Genomic DNA, 14,616 nt, shown 5'->3' with positions numbered 1-14,616 from the left:
TTGACTACCAAATTTAATCTGGTCATGTGTGCACACAATCAATAAGGAAATATTTTGAACATTTTCTGGCATAGTCATTTTGGTTTTATCCTCCAAAAATGGTTTAGTTCATGTGGCTAAACTTGGATTATGTAAAAGCTGTTGAATGTTGCCCTGTTGGACTTTGCTGTATAGATGGCATTACTGTATGTTCATCAATCCCAGCCTCGGCGAGTGCAATGTTACCATAACTGAAAGCAATGATGGCCAAAACTTTGAAAACAAGACCCAAGTTGTAATAAACCAGAAATATCCCTTAAGTTACTGTAGAGGTTTATACAGATTTCATCTTCTTTGGACAACTAAAACTAACTAAAATATACTTGTGTGATTTTAGTTTAAAAGCCCTGAATGGCTTATTATTGCACAGTGTGGACTAAAGTGAACCACATACACAATGTAAACAAAGGAACCTAACATAACCCTAACTCACTGTGATTCAGCACACCCAAAATTTAGGCCAGCTGGAGCAGCTCTCAGCAGCTTCTACCTCTGACTCATCTTTTTGTATTCTGCTCACACTGATTAATTCACCAACCACACACAAATGTAGCTTCGACACAAGACTCTGCCTGAAGGCCATGACAGAAGTACCACCTTTCCAAGATCCAGAGGTGTTGCTGATGTCTAATCTTTCTTGGAAGTCACTTGTCTTGTACAGTGACACCATTGATTCACCAACAATAAACAGACACACATTTTAATTTGTCCTCAAACAAATACAGGAAAAAACAGTCTGTCATCATAAGAAAATAAGAAAAAAACCCTACAGAGCAGAGTTACTGTACGTAGCCGTACTTCCTTGATGTGGCAAACAGATACTGAACAGAGTTGTTATCAGGAAACCATGATTAGCTATCCATCATTATGACCTTGTAGATTCAAAACATCAGGGACATATCAACCTGTACAAAAATGTTAGTGGTTAAAAACTGCAACGGTAGAGTGAACATTTAGGGAAAATCTGATCATAGGGGCTAAAACCTGGAGAAAAACAGATAGGTGGGTGAACATAAAGATATTGTCTTTTAACAGCATAGACTTAAGGTCATTTCTAGGCAAGGGGAATGAAGCCATGTTCACATCAGCCACTTGTCCTTCTCCTTGTTGAAGTTCTCAGCCCACTGGCGTGTAAGCTCCAAGTAGTGGTCTGGTTGGTTGGGTTGGTAGTCCAGGTACAATCGGGTCACAGTTTTTTTGGGTACAGCCTTCTCTATCTGCGTGCCTTCATGCCACTGGTTAAAGGACGTAATGGTGACGATTTCTGGCCTGACAGACAATGCTGCCTGCAAAGACGTCTCGTAGTAGCGTCCGTTAACCCTGTTCCTGGTGTTGTGGTTGTTCCATGGCCGAACAGCTGTATCCACGTACCCTGGACCAACACTGGGAATAAATAGCAAATTGTTTGCATCGCAGAAGGACTTGATGGCTTTCCAGTTCTGGTGGGATGAGCCAAAGGAGAAACCGTTGGAGGCAAAGTAAGTGTAGATTCCATCAAACCCGCTAGCTTGGATGTCGTGCTTGTGGCGCTCTTCAACTATTAGGGCGACGAAAACGCCGTCGTATGGTGTGCCTCTGATGCTGTGAGAGCCTTTAGTCGTCAGAAGCTCTGCCCAGGACTCTGGTGGCGTAAGGTAGGAGTCATAGACATAAAACAGAGGCAGGACTCGCCCTGTGCTGGACCTGAATCTGTAGAAGGCGCCATGCTTTCCGTATCTGAGAAACATAAGATGAGATGAGGCTGAGTCCTTAAAGCAATATGCACAAAAAAGTATTTTTAAGATACTGCATGAAGATTTTCTGTGATTAGGGTTGCATATACTTCTGCTGCACATGCTAGCTTCTACCGGCCTAATTACTCTTTGTGCTCCTCCTTGTTCCAAGGATAATTGGTAGCTGGCTTTGCTTCGTGGTGTGCTGCCAATGGGTCTTTTTTACTTCTTACTACCACTAAAGGTCGCCAAATGCAGAAGATTAGAAATGTATCAATCCTACACATAGGGGTTTGTTACACATAGAGAAACAGTGTTATCAATTACACATGACCAGGAACAGATAAACAATAAGCATCACTATGAAGTAGTTTTAAATATAGATATCATAATTGGTAGGATATGTGATCATCTCAAATATGGCGACTATCCAACCAGCATATGATTTCACCTTCAAGCTGCAATAATCTGTTTTTTGTTGGGGTTTTTTTGCTTCTTGTGGGCCACAACAAACTGGTATTATTGTATTTTAAAGTTGAACTGGCTAGCATGTCAGAGGAAAGTTGCCTGTAGAGACATCTAGTAAACAAAAAGCAACATTGGGATGCATCTGAAGTTGTGTTTCTGGTGACATGATTAATGTATTCACTCTCATTCTACCTCTTTTTGGCTTTTTAACTGCTAAATGTCTGTGTTTGGTGCTATGCAAACAACATGTATGGGGTTTGGGGAAGCTTGTTTTCTAAAAACAGCTTCCTGTTGTAAGCGGAAATGGGGTTAATGAGTGCAGTGGGTCTCAACCAAAACAATATATTTGAGGGCTGTAAAACCAAAACATTAACATGAACATTAACAATAAAGATGCTGAAATGCTTTGTAGAGCTGAAGGGCCCCACAGGATCCAGTGATAATGCCACAACAAACTCAATTCAAACCGAGTCATTTTAATTACTGTTAATCTAGAAGACATCAATTTTTGCAGCTTTTAGGTCTGTGGCTAAAAGATATTAACTGCAGTAAAAGGCTGCAATCTCTGGATATATCATCATTTTAAATAAGCACAGAAGTGACTACGAGTTTAGCTAAGGAGCCACATGTCAGTGATGGAAAGCCCTGACATTAAGTTCAATTACCATATTTATTAGTACGACTCACAGTCAGTGTGTGGCCAGGCTACAAGCCCAGGCTACCAATCTTTTAGTAAGCAGTATTTACTCAGATTGTTAATTTATCGTCTCAATCTGATTGACGCTAAAATGCCATCAAATGGCACTTTTAACACACCAAATATTTCACAGGTTGAGTTTGAGTCAAACTTTTGGAATATAATTATGCTCTTCTGAAACCATCATCCCTTTTTCTCCCTACATATTTGTTTCATTTCATACAGATGGTTAGCACAGTTTGTTTCCAAAAATACTGGCAGCAATATAAAGTAAACTTCTAAAATCTGGATCTTTACTTACTATCTTTATAAATACAGCTTCAGTGAGCCTATATTCGTGATCCAAGTCACAGCATAAGATCATGGGCTTCTTTTTATTATCAGACTACTACTGAATATCTGATTAGATGAAACACTGTCTGATTAGCCTCGCTCTTAAAGCTAACATATTTTATATGTAGCTGTAGCTATGGAAAAAAGTCAATTATTTAATGTTTTGAGGTAGACCAAGAGTCAGCTACTCTTTGACAGACATTCAGACTGCTTGAAGTAAAAAAAAAAAGGTAGCTGCTGATCCATTACAGCAGGATCACAGGGGAGACATCTATATTTAACAACCACCTTCCCTTATCAGACTTCACGTTTAAACCAGATTGCCAGACTTCTAACGTCAGCAGCCACTGATATGGATAGAAGAGTTCGACCCTGTGGTCAATGAAAGGAAACAGGTCTAGCACAGAGGAAAGTGGCGGCAGAGAAATACAGCTTACTTGTCAATTATGTATTTGATGTTGTCATGCATGCTCTGGTCCGTCCGTCCTTTGTATGGCTGTATGTGAAAGGCCACCTGTGCAAAACACAGTTGAACACTAATGTTAACAGAAAGATTATAAAAGGCACAAGACAAATACAAGCCTGAAAGACAAGGGGTCTGTTGCTCATTATACCAGTGTGTTATCTGTTCTGATGGACAGCCAGTACGAAGGCAACATCTAATTAGTAATCTGTGGACCTCGCTAATTATTTGGTCTGTGAAGCACAGTGTTGATTGAAGTGTAATTTTGTGCCTACTCTGGAGGGGCTTCGGTACAGTGGTTGCATATTTTTGTGTGAATACTCAAATATCAAATTGCTCAACATTGTTACAGCAGCATGTTCATTTAAGGAGCAATCAAAGCTAATCTAATGTCAATTTGAGGGAAAACAGTCCAAGGTTTTAATGAGGAGCCGTGCTTGCAATATTTTATATGTAGCTGTTCTATTTACAATCAGGCAAAAATGATGAGTATTTATATCATATCGGGTATCATATTGCGCTCTGGGCTTAACTCAGGGTTTCCTGTATCATGAAGCCAGCCTGCCCGCATCAGAAAAACGACCATATAGGTTGACTATGATAGCAGCTTAATATGAATCATATTTACATTTCCAGTTAAGCAGTGGACTCTAGTGGCCATAATAAATATAATGGCAGCAAAGGAGGAAGTGAGGGTGACAGAACATGTGACGAAATATTTGTTCATGAAAATCTTGATATTGTTTCGACATGGCTGGCTGGCTTGCTAGTCTTGAACTTAAACATACCACAAAATACATGAATTGTTTGTCAATCAAAAGCAATGTTATGCACATGCATAACTTTAGCTTTCTGTCTAATGTGAGAAATGAAATAGTTTGTCCATTCAGTAATCAATGTACCTTAAAAAGCAGGATCAGAATGTGAGAGGAGGAGGGGAGAATGCCTTTTGGTCGAGGTGTCAGAAAGCCACATGTGGAGCAATTCTCCACATGGGGGGTTACAAGAAGGTAAATAAGATGACATTCACTGTCATAATAAAACATCAAAGGGTCACTTGCCTGGGAAGGGATGATTGATGACTATTGTAAATGAAGCTAACCTCCTCAGTGTTTTGTATCTAAGTCAGTTACATTTGGAGAGCTGGGGGAACGTTCTGGACCTTCCTTCCATGTGGCATCTAATAAAGAGATCTGATTCATACGCTGAAGTCTAAAATTCTTCGGAGACTTAGCAACTCTCAACCTCACAAGGAGAATTTTCCACTACACTAATCATGGAGCCAAAGGGCTGTGAGCTGAGCATACTACTTCATCCCCCCTTTTGTTAAGCCATATCTAAGGTTTGTCCTGTTTACTGGAGTAGTGAAGAATGTTTTCAAAGTTTTCCAAAGATTGTTCCAGCTATTAGTCAAACTCTATTGTGCTGCAAGAAGTCACTGCTTGTTAAAACGTCATGTTTTGACGCTGTTATTCCATCACTGTAGTTCATAATATTATGAGCTGTTTGTTTTTATGACAGAAATTATCTGTTTATTATCTCTCAGAATTACAGTGGCTTGCAAAAGTATTCACCCCCCTTGAATTATTCCACATTTTGTCACGTTTTAACCACAAATGTAAATGTATTTTATTGGGACTTTATGTGATAGACCACACTTTTGAGATTTTTATTTGTAAAGAAAAGTGTAAAACCATGTATCATTTTCCTTCTATTTCACAATTATGCACCACTTTGTGTTGGTCTATCACAGTATTATGGTAGAAAAAATGATGTCTCAATGGAAGCAGACACAAGACTACTGGTAAGTTAAAACTTGGCATGGAGACTGAATCCTGATTCTACAATAGAGGGACACCCTCTGGAATTAAGTCCATAAAAATGAACTTTTTTAAAGTGTCTCCATTTTAGAACAACTAATGTTCCCAATGGACACCTTCAAGTATGCATAAAACATCATAGTTCACTTAATGCCTTGGAAAAGGGGCACACTTCACACATTGCTGTAGAGCTTCTGTCTCCCTGTGTTAAATGTTCAATTATACCTTGTTAGATGTAAAAATATGTCCACAAAGTACTTTAATAGCAAATTTCCTTTTTTCCCCTTTTCTTTAATTGTTTTATGTTTTTAAGAGACACTTTTTTAAGTGGCATAAACATAAAATGTATTCAATCAAATGTTATATGAGCCTAACTTATCATTTAAAATCACTTGGAGCATAAGTTATCGTAGTCAGCAGGGCAGAAGGAGGTGCGTGTTTGAATATCAGTTGGAAATTACTTTAACCAAAGAGCTAGATAATGCTTAACTTATACATTCCTCCCACTGATATAGCAATGCATGTAAGGGAGGTGTGGGTGGTCAACAGTCATCTATTGTTAACTTGACAACTCACTGGGGCTCTGTACTGTGCAATATCCCCTATACTACGCGTACTGTTTTGATCCAGTCACGTTTTAAGGATTTTAATTAAATCTCTCTTGCGACTGAACCCCATCCACATATTTACTCTGAAATATGTCACATTTCTAGAGTTAAGACAATCACTTCTAGTTTTCAAACTGTTAAGTTGAACTTTGATCTACTTGCTAATTTTAACATCTAACTTCATGTCCATATGCCTCAAAATTGTAACAGTTACAATTGACTGTTTAAAAACAGGATCAAAATCAACCAGCACTCTATCTAGCCTACATGAACTTGAATGCCATATGACCACAGATTCAGGTGGGTTATGCTAGTAGCAGCTAGCTGGCTAACCAGGCTACATTAGCTGCTAGTAGTAGCTAATGTAGCCTAGAGCCTCTAGCCTGCAGCAGGAACAAGGAGCAGCTACAAAGGTTTGGTCCAAACCAAAGACTCTCTTCCATGTTCAGACTTCTTCTGTCTTCAGCCTCACCTGAGGCTGTCTCAACTGACATCACTTGAAGATTTTTATCAGACATTACACAGTTTGTTCTGGAAACAGTGAGATTTACTTTATGCAACTTTGCTGTAGTCTCTCTTCTGCATCGTTTACAACAGATTGCACCTTTATTCTTCTTTTGTTTTATTTTCTTCTGCTATCTTTGCAATCATAAATGTTGCATTACTACCAGCAACACCCGTTACCACATATTACTCTCTACAGTTGGCAGAAAAGGGATCATGCCAACGTCATGATCACATCTGTGTCCTCATGCTATTGTGCACGATTATTTTAAAATCCGATTTCAGTGCAGTTATTTTTGCCCTGGTGTCTTTTCCTTCTTACCGGCACAGACGGACTGAATGTGCTCATATTCTTGCATGTACAGCGCAAGATTCTTGTGTATCCCTGACATATTTGGTATAAAAATAATCGTCCATTGGAGAGGTACCATGGTCCATGAGCCATCAGTCATCAAAGAGAAAAGGCAGACAATCAGTGTCCTATTGCTGTGGTATAAAGATAGAAAGAGACAGAATTTGAGACCAAACCTAAATTTAGCCTGCAGGATGCTGAGGAATTCTTGAAAATGGAGCTGAAGGGGAGGAAGAGGAGGATGAGGAGGAGGATGAGGAGGAGAGAACAAGTGTAGCAGATGCTCTCCATCCCCAAAGGCTTGTCCTGTACTGTCACTTCATCTGTCAACACATCTGACACAAGGTGACGTCTATTCCAATGACCCAAGTGTCTCAGAAATCCTTTTTAGCCACCTCCATTTAAAACTTCAAAGAGTATCTAAAAACAATTTATTCAGAGAAACTAAATTGATAATCAAAAAATGAAAACCACCAAAACTTGGGCTGTACGAATTGACATAAAACACAGTTTTGCTCTTTGTCAGGGGCTTAGAGCTGAATGATGGATGCCCAGCTGTCATCAAGGATAAACTATGGTGTGCTTGTTTGCTTCAGTCACAAAGTAAAAAAGGTCTACTGCAGCAAAACGGAAAACAGTAAAGCACTGACAGGGCTGTCGAGGCACAAATACCGAGTGCTCGACGCCCACTCTATCATTCAAAAGAGGCTGCAAGGTCTACCTAAACAGTTTCCATGGTAACGCAGCCATGTTTGGTGCCCGGGATCTGGCTTGTCATCCATCTCGACTGGTTGGAAATCATGAAAGGCCAGCGAGGTAAGATGCTGCTCAATCTGTTCCTGTTTGGCTGAATAGAGCGTGGATGGATGCGAATGAGAATTGCTTTGTGTGCTCAGATTCCCTCAGGCTTTGATGCTGACAGACTCTCATATTTACACTCCGAGCCTCAGGTGTACAGGCGCTGCCGCAGTTTCTACCAATGTTTTGCTTTTCTTCAGTTGATGACAAACACTAACCTGAAGCAATGTTATATCATAATGTTGGTATACGCTACACATTAAATCAGTCAATTATGTGAGCAGAGATGGTGAATTCAAGGGTGTGGATGCAAAATACCAAAGAATGGCCTCAAAGTCTGTGCAACTTTGCTTCTTGAGATCTCAAAATGAAAAAAGTGTGCAATGTTGCCTAAGTTAACACATTTTTGTTATACATTTAAAGTGAATGTTGTCATAATGGGAATCTTATTACGTTACTTTGTTCTCACACAAAAGAAATGGCTATTAACTTCCACAATGGGGGTGTCATGGCTGTTGTGTGAGATTTGAAACGTGTAATTATGGAAGTTTGGGGAAAAAAACTCTTTGGCATAGATTTATATTTTCAAACTGGGAGAGGCTGTTTAACTCCTGTTTGAACTCCTAAAGAACCACAATGAGGTTTTATCTTGGTCATTCATATTCATAATCATATTTATACTACTGATAGATTATCTCACAAATATCAGCCACATGTTTAATATAATGTTAGCAGACAACTACCCGCCTTACACATCATGTAGACACAGAGCAATATTAGACCAACGACCAATATTTTCTAATTTGGCTCTGTTTTGATCTTCACTCCTGAGAGACGTAGACCTTTTAGTTGCTAAAAGCTCCACTATGTTTACCAGCGGGCTGCTGACTTTAACTTTCTGCCGATTAGAGCTGGGCATGACATGTACAGAGTTTAACAGAGCTTTTTTTGCTGAAAGTAGCTGCCTGCTGTTCCTTCAAATCAATGTTGGTGAGAGCAGTGACACCGAACCGAAATAGCGCATTTGCAGCCAAACCAAAACAATGTGCTATAGGAGGCTAAATGTCTGTGGGGCTGAGGATAACTGCAGTGCTGGCTGATAATTATCTGTGTGTTTGTCACTGCAAACAACATCTCCCACATTACACAGTCATTTGACTGACAGCTCATAAATATAGTGGTTTGTGCAGCTTTAATGCTTTTATTGCAAGACTTGAGTACAGTTGCTGCTCATGGGGATGCAGTGGCTGGTAGCTCCGTCAATCTTAGCCACATTTTTTTTTCGACTTTATCCCCGAAACACGTATGACAGAGATACATTCAACAGCACTGGAGAAGGTTGTGCAGATTTTGGATTAAGTGCAGTGGACTTTGAGTTGATCACTGCCCTCAGCATCCTTTAAACCAACCTGACCAGCTGGACCGAGGAGAGTCGGGATAAGAGTTATGCTACACCAGCTTGGACTAAAAGCTACTCCTGGCTTAAAAAAATAAATAAATAAAAAAAATAAAAAAAATTGAAAACAACGAATGGGACTCAACAACACAGTGCAACAATGTGAAATCATGGACTGTTGTGCCCACATTTTTTGCACTCCAGGGGAGGACCATGTTCCAATCTGACAGAGCACAGGAATACAGCATGACGAGGAGCGGCAGACTCTGTGTCATTGATGCTCAGTGCCCAAAAGCAGTCAAAGCTGATGGACAGTGTTTACCTGATGTCAAACTTTTAAGACAAAGAGGCTGACCATATTATCATCACCGCCTTGTTGCTGTTGTCTACATTCAACCTGACGCAAATGTAAAAAATGCACTACAGAATTATTTCCTGGATGTATACATGTTCATATGTATATAAAGAACCGCTTATGTGTTCTATGTTAGTGTAGCGTGTTACAAAATCATTTTGTCATGTTACCATCTGTTGTATATTGTCAAATAAATCACCTGGCCACCTGGTTTTCATTTACCTTGCTGTTACCTTAAATCAAATGTACTTCCAAGTGCATGTTTGAGTGTTTACTATTAAAGGAAGAAAGGATTTTCAGTCTATTCTCATCTTTGGATGTAATTACACAATTGTTTTTAAGAGAACATCTTTATCTTTCAAACAAGAAAGCTTCCTTATAATGGTAAGAGGTTGCAGAGTTTTAGTTCCTCTATTCCTTTTTTGCTGCTAGCAGCCTGACATTAACATTTCACTGAGCAATCAGGGTCAATCTATGTTTAATTAGTGAGGACAGAGCACTGGAGGGGATTATAGATCAGCCCATGTCCTCCTGCATGTCAAATGTGATGGCTCCCTTTTCTATCAGCGACACCAGTAGTCTGGGTTGGATTGCATTTGGAACAACAATCCCTCTTCACGCGTCATTTTGATGTTGAATACCTACAAAGGAACTCATCCTGTGTTAAAAGCACTTTATCATGACATGCAAGGCACACATATATGACTTTTGTTGAGGAAATACACACATACGCAAACACACACGACCGGTCACAAACACAGACTTCAGCCTGGGTTTTGTCAGCAGCAGCTCTGGTGCACCGAAACACTGGAGCATTAGGCCTCAGGTCGGCTGTGAGATACACACTGTTGTGTAAGTCTGACTGAGACACACAGAAAGACCCAGTTCTCAGTCTAAGACTTCCATATAAGGAGCAGCAAAGTAGACTGAGGGAAAGCTCTTCTGTCCTCTGAGTGCTGAATCTACAGCCTGTCTGTGCTCAGCTTGTTTTGCCACTGCTGTCTGAAGCACCTTCACCCTCTCTTGGCTTGATGATATCTGACCCTCTCAGCACTTAAGTAGATATAAGTTTGTTAGATGGAGTGGTGCAGTGAAAAATAACAAACTACCCATAAGCACCTCTAGTCTTTAAAGCAGCTATGGGCTCAGGCCTCTGAAAGTGACACATTTTCTTCTCTCTGCAATGTCCATATTACTGTAAATGTCAGGTTTGAGGTCAGAGCATCAGAATTATAGATGCCACTTGAACCCACTGGGGAGGGAACCAAATTCCTCACTGTCAGGAGCTTAAGTGGACCAGAATGCAATGCAGCTGCAGGACATGCTGCATTTTAACTAAAGGGCATGACACATTTTTTCTCAACTGGAGAAAATGCAGTCTAAAGGACCCATCACACTGGCATTTAAGTTAAAGTTAAATCTGTGTGAATCTTTTACTGTGAGTTCACAGCTCAATCACAATAATGAATGTTGACAATGTATGTATGTTATTGCAAACCACAGACATGTTAATACGTCTTTAGGTCCAATTTAAACTCCATGTTGCGACAACTCTGTACTTATAGTCTTGTTAGGTTAGAATACAAAAACCACTTATGTTAGATAAGCCTGGTGTTTTTTCATTTAAAACACCAGGTTTTTGTTGCCATAAACATGGCTGGAAATGTCTTGATGTTTCGTTAGAAACACCTTTTTGTTGTTTTTTAAACAAAATGGCTGGAAAATGACTGAAGGTCATATAAAAAATATCTGGTTTGCTGCCACTAACATAGCTGAAGATGTTCCCAAATCATATCTGGTTTTGTTGCCACAAACAGTCTGGCTTTTCGCCCGTCTCCTGACATGAAAGTCAGTTCATATACATGTAATGTAAACTTGCTATTGTACAAATGTCACCATGATTAATATGTCACACACAAGTTTGAATGTATCTGTTGTGTGCAGAAATGTTTACTGTCAGAATGTTTCCTCAGGTGACTGGGCTGGAGTTTCAGCTACACTGAACACTTTGCAATGTTGACCAGTAGCTTCAGTACCAGTACTGTCCTGACATCTGAGGGAACAGCTGGTAACTCCAACACACAGTCAGTGTGTTATAGTGCACATGAATAAGTTGGTAAAATATGAAAGGCTTTCATGCCACAAATCAGTGCTCTTCAGGGTGTAAACCTATATCCAATATGAACTTACACTCATGCCAAAAAGACACAATATAATTAGTGGCCATAGGCCATAGCGCTCAATGAAGCAAGCATCCCACAACAGACATGTACATATCACAGAATATGATTATTTTCCAGGACAGAATTGACATGAATCGTCTGCATGCAGCTGTAGATAAATGATGTTCTCATGTTAAACATTTAACTGACACTGGCAAGTCATTCATTCTGTAAATCATCAGAAAGGAAAAACATACCGGTTGTCTCACCAGTTACCTTGATGCTGTGCCTGTGGGCTGCATCCATGACAGCAGGAACCAGGTCCTCGGTGGGCTCCCCGTGGTCGTCTGCCACCCCGGGAGGATACCAGGACAACACCAGCACGCCTACAACACCACAGCATGGGGAGGAAGTTTGAATGTAATGAACGATGTTGGAAGTTGACACACTGTTTTTCGAGGATTGAGGTATATGCAGGAAATAAGATAAGCTTGGATGTTAAGTGTAAAGTAAATTATGACCTCCAGTCAATGTTCCAGTCGAATTTCTAAAGACGTATTAATGAAAAAATATAGTCATCTGAAAATTCTATCTTCAGACGTCTCTCTATTTTGCCTATTTCTCCAGAGATAATTCTCCCGTTTCATCTATCACTGTACATTATTCACATCGATGGAGCTCGTCCCTCCTTCTCATTTCTGCTTTTGTCTCAACAATATTAGTCTTCCATTTAATCTCTTACTCATCCCTGTATCCTAGCAACTATGTCCATATTGGATGACTCCACAGGACAGTTTGCATCCAAAGCCAACATTCAGTGCCAATGCAGCACGTTACGTACAGGGGAGGGGTATTACATTTAATATTATATTGTACTAAGTAGAACCCAGCCACCATGAACTAAATGTTTTGGCTTTATTCGAAGAAAACAGTCACAACTTTTCCCCGCAGCACAGAGTTTAATCATGCTATGTACCGCTACTGTAAGGATGATTGTCATTCGTACAATTTGTACACAAAAGTACAATCATCTGACTTAGACCAAGTGTGTGGACAGTGAGATGAGGCCACTTAGTTCCAGCCGTCTTGATTCTTATCATGGAAATTTGGGGCTTTAGCAACCTGCTGGGTTTTTACATTCGTCCACTTAGGAATTAGGCTAACTAGGTTATGGCTGCTTCAGTCAGCAGTTGCTCTAGTGATGTACCACCCTGTTTGTATTGAGGGCATTCGACAGCTTGCGAATAAACACATTCAAAATCCAGACAATTTTTAAATGTAAAGATTCATTCATTTTTCATGTCAGGGGTGGGGTGGGGGGCCTTTAGGGCTACGGCCCTGCAGGACCGTAAACACTGAACAATAACCACAGGAAAACTGTAGAGCCAGTGTTACAACCAGTACCTGCTGCAGCCGCTTCTATCTGGGACATGTGCGACTCCAGCACCTTTGGGTCCCTGGAACTGTAGGGTCCCAGCTCGGGGTAAAAACTTGAGGCAATATCATCCGGAGGTACGTGCTTTCCTTGGGCATGGCTGGCTGCGATCTTTGGGTCCCAGTGTGGCACCAGCACATGATCCCAGTGAATGTACTTGTTGTCCATGCTGGGAGAGCCGTACCACAAGTAGTAGAAGATGTGCACGTCGTAGAATATGCTGTAATCTCGGTCCGACTTGGTGAAAACCACCTTAGTGTCGCTGCTGCCCATGTGGAACTGGCCCGGCGAGGCCACCACGTCTTTCACGTCCGGCCGCCTCCTGTCGGTTCTCTCTCCGATGAAGTCCATGCCGGGGGCCAGGTCCGAGAAGCCGTCGCTGGGTTTCAGCGTCCTCAGTCCCATCATGGCCCCGAATATGAAGAGGGTGAAGAGGAAGAGGGCCACCAATGCTTTCCTGCGGAGCCGAGTCATCGTCGCTGTCCGTGGTGCCGCAGAGCAGCCGGTCCAGCAGGCGGCGGGGGAACACGGCTTGCTCTCACAGCAGCCGACCGCAGCCCGCGGGTGCAGTCATCGTCTGTCAGCGTCAATCAGGCAGGTGAAGAAAACGCGTTCGGTCACTGGAGCGGCTGGCGCATAATGGAGTCTGTGAAACGCATCATAACCCAAACAATCTCATTTCACTTCCATATGGACGACCTGAAGGATCTCTGTTCAGCAAGCAACATCGCCTCAGCACAGCCATTTTATTTCCACTGAAAAGTGACAGTCACTCAACAGTTCCCTCATGTCGCCTCAGAGACCAGCAGCCAGTGTGGTCACAGTCGAGGCTTTTGTACAGCTCAGAGAAAAAGTCGCTCTGGTGGTCACAGTCTGATTCCACCCAGTGGTCTGTTGGACTGACTGACGGTGTGCTTTCCTTTTTCCATCGAGCCGCAGCCGCTCCTCCCGTCACCCCGTCGTTTCAACCCCGCCTGTCGGCTAGCTGTTTCTGTGCTCTCATCGGGAACAGTCGCATCCTAGAGAAACACTGTTTTTCCTGAGTGTTGCTCACGGACGACGGGACGGAACATTTGTGTGTGTGGCGCTGGCAGGGGGGAGGTGGGATTATCCCCAACCGGAAGCTTATATATGAGGCAGGATTAATGCCACACAGCGGCAGGAGGTGGAGGTGGGGTCTTAGTGTGGCTGTTGGGGGTCAGTCTTATATAAAGAGCATTAGGTTTAGTTTATAGAAACAGCATACTGTGAAAAGTGAAATGGCGAAATCAAACCACATCGTTCTCCTTGCTGATGAATTATTTCAAACACAGGACAAATTAATTGAACCTTTATTTAAATCTCGAAAAATCATTGAGGGCAAGCCCTCATTTTCAATAATGTGGAGAGCACAAATAAAAAACTAAAATATACATTAAAGGCAGATGCTTTTGTCCAAAGCATCTTACAATATTTCAAAGTGATGTAGGCGCGG

At 41.3% G+C, this 14,616-nt stretch overlaps 1 protein-coding gene across 1 annotated transcript; it reads right to left on the bottom strand.

The window, feature by feature from the left end:
* Window positions 1-723: 723 nt before the first annotated feature.
* maneal (mannosidase endo-alpha like) lies at window positions 724-14,263 on the bottom strand. Its single transcript, XM_030412371.1, has 4 exons — window positions 13,112-14,263; window positions 11,984-12,093; window positions 3,687-3,763; window positions 724-1,755 (listed from the first exon to the last, which is right to left on the bottom strand). Exons 1-4 carry the CDS (start codon window positions 13,614-13,616, stop codon window positions 1,119-1,121), a joined length of 1,329 nt encoding a protein of 442 aa, XP_030268231.1. The 5' UTR covers window positions 13,617-14,263; the 3' UTR covers window positions 724-1,118.
* Between the last annotated feature and the right edge of the window lie 353 nt (window positions 14,264-14,616).

The sequence above is a fragment of the Sparus aurata genome, chromosome 3 (genome assembly GCF_900880675.1).
Source record: "Sparus aurata chromosome 3, fSpaAur1.1, whole genome shotgun sequence".
In the NCBI taxonomy this organism is placed as follows: Eukaryota; Metazoa; Chordata; class Actinopteri; order Spariformes; family Sparidae; genus Sparus; species Sparus aurata.
The sequence above is the reverse complement of the archived record's forward strand: the minus strand, read 5'-3'. Positions and strand labels throughout refer to the sequence as shown.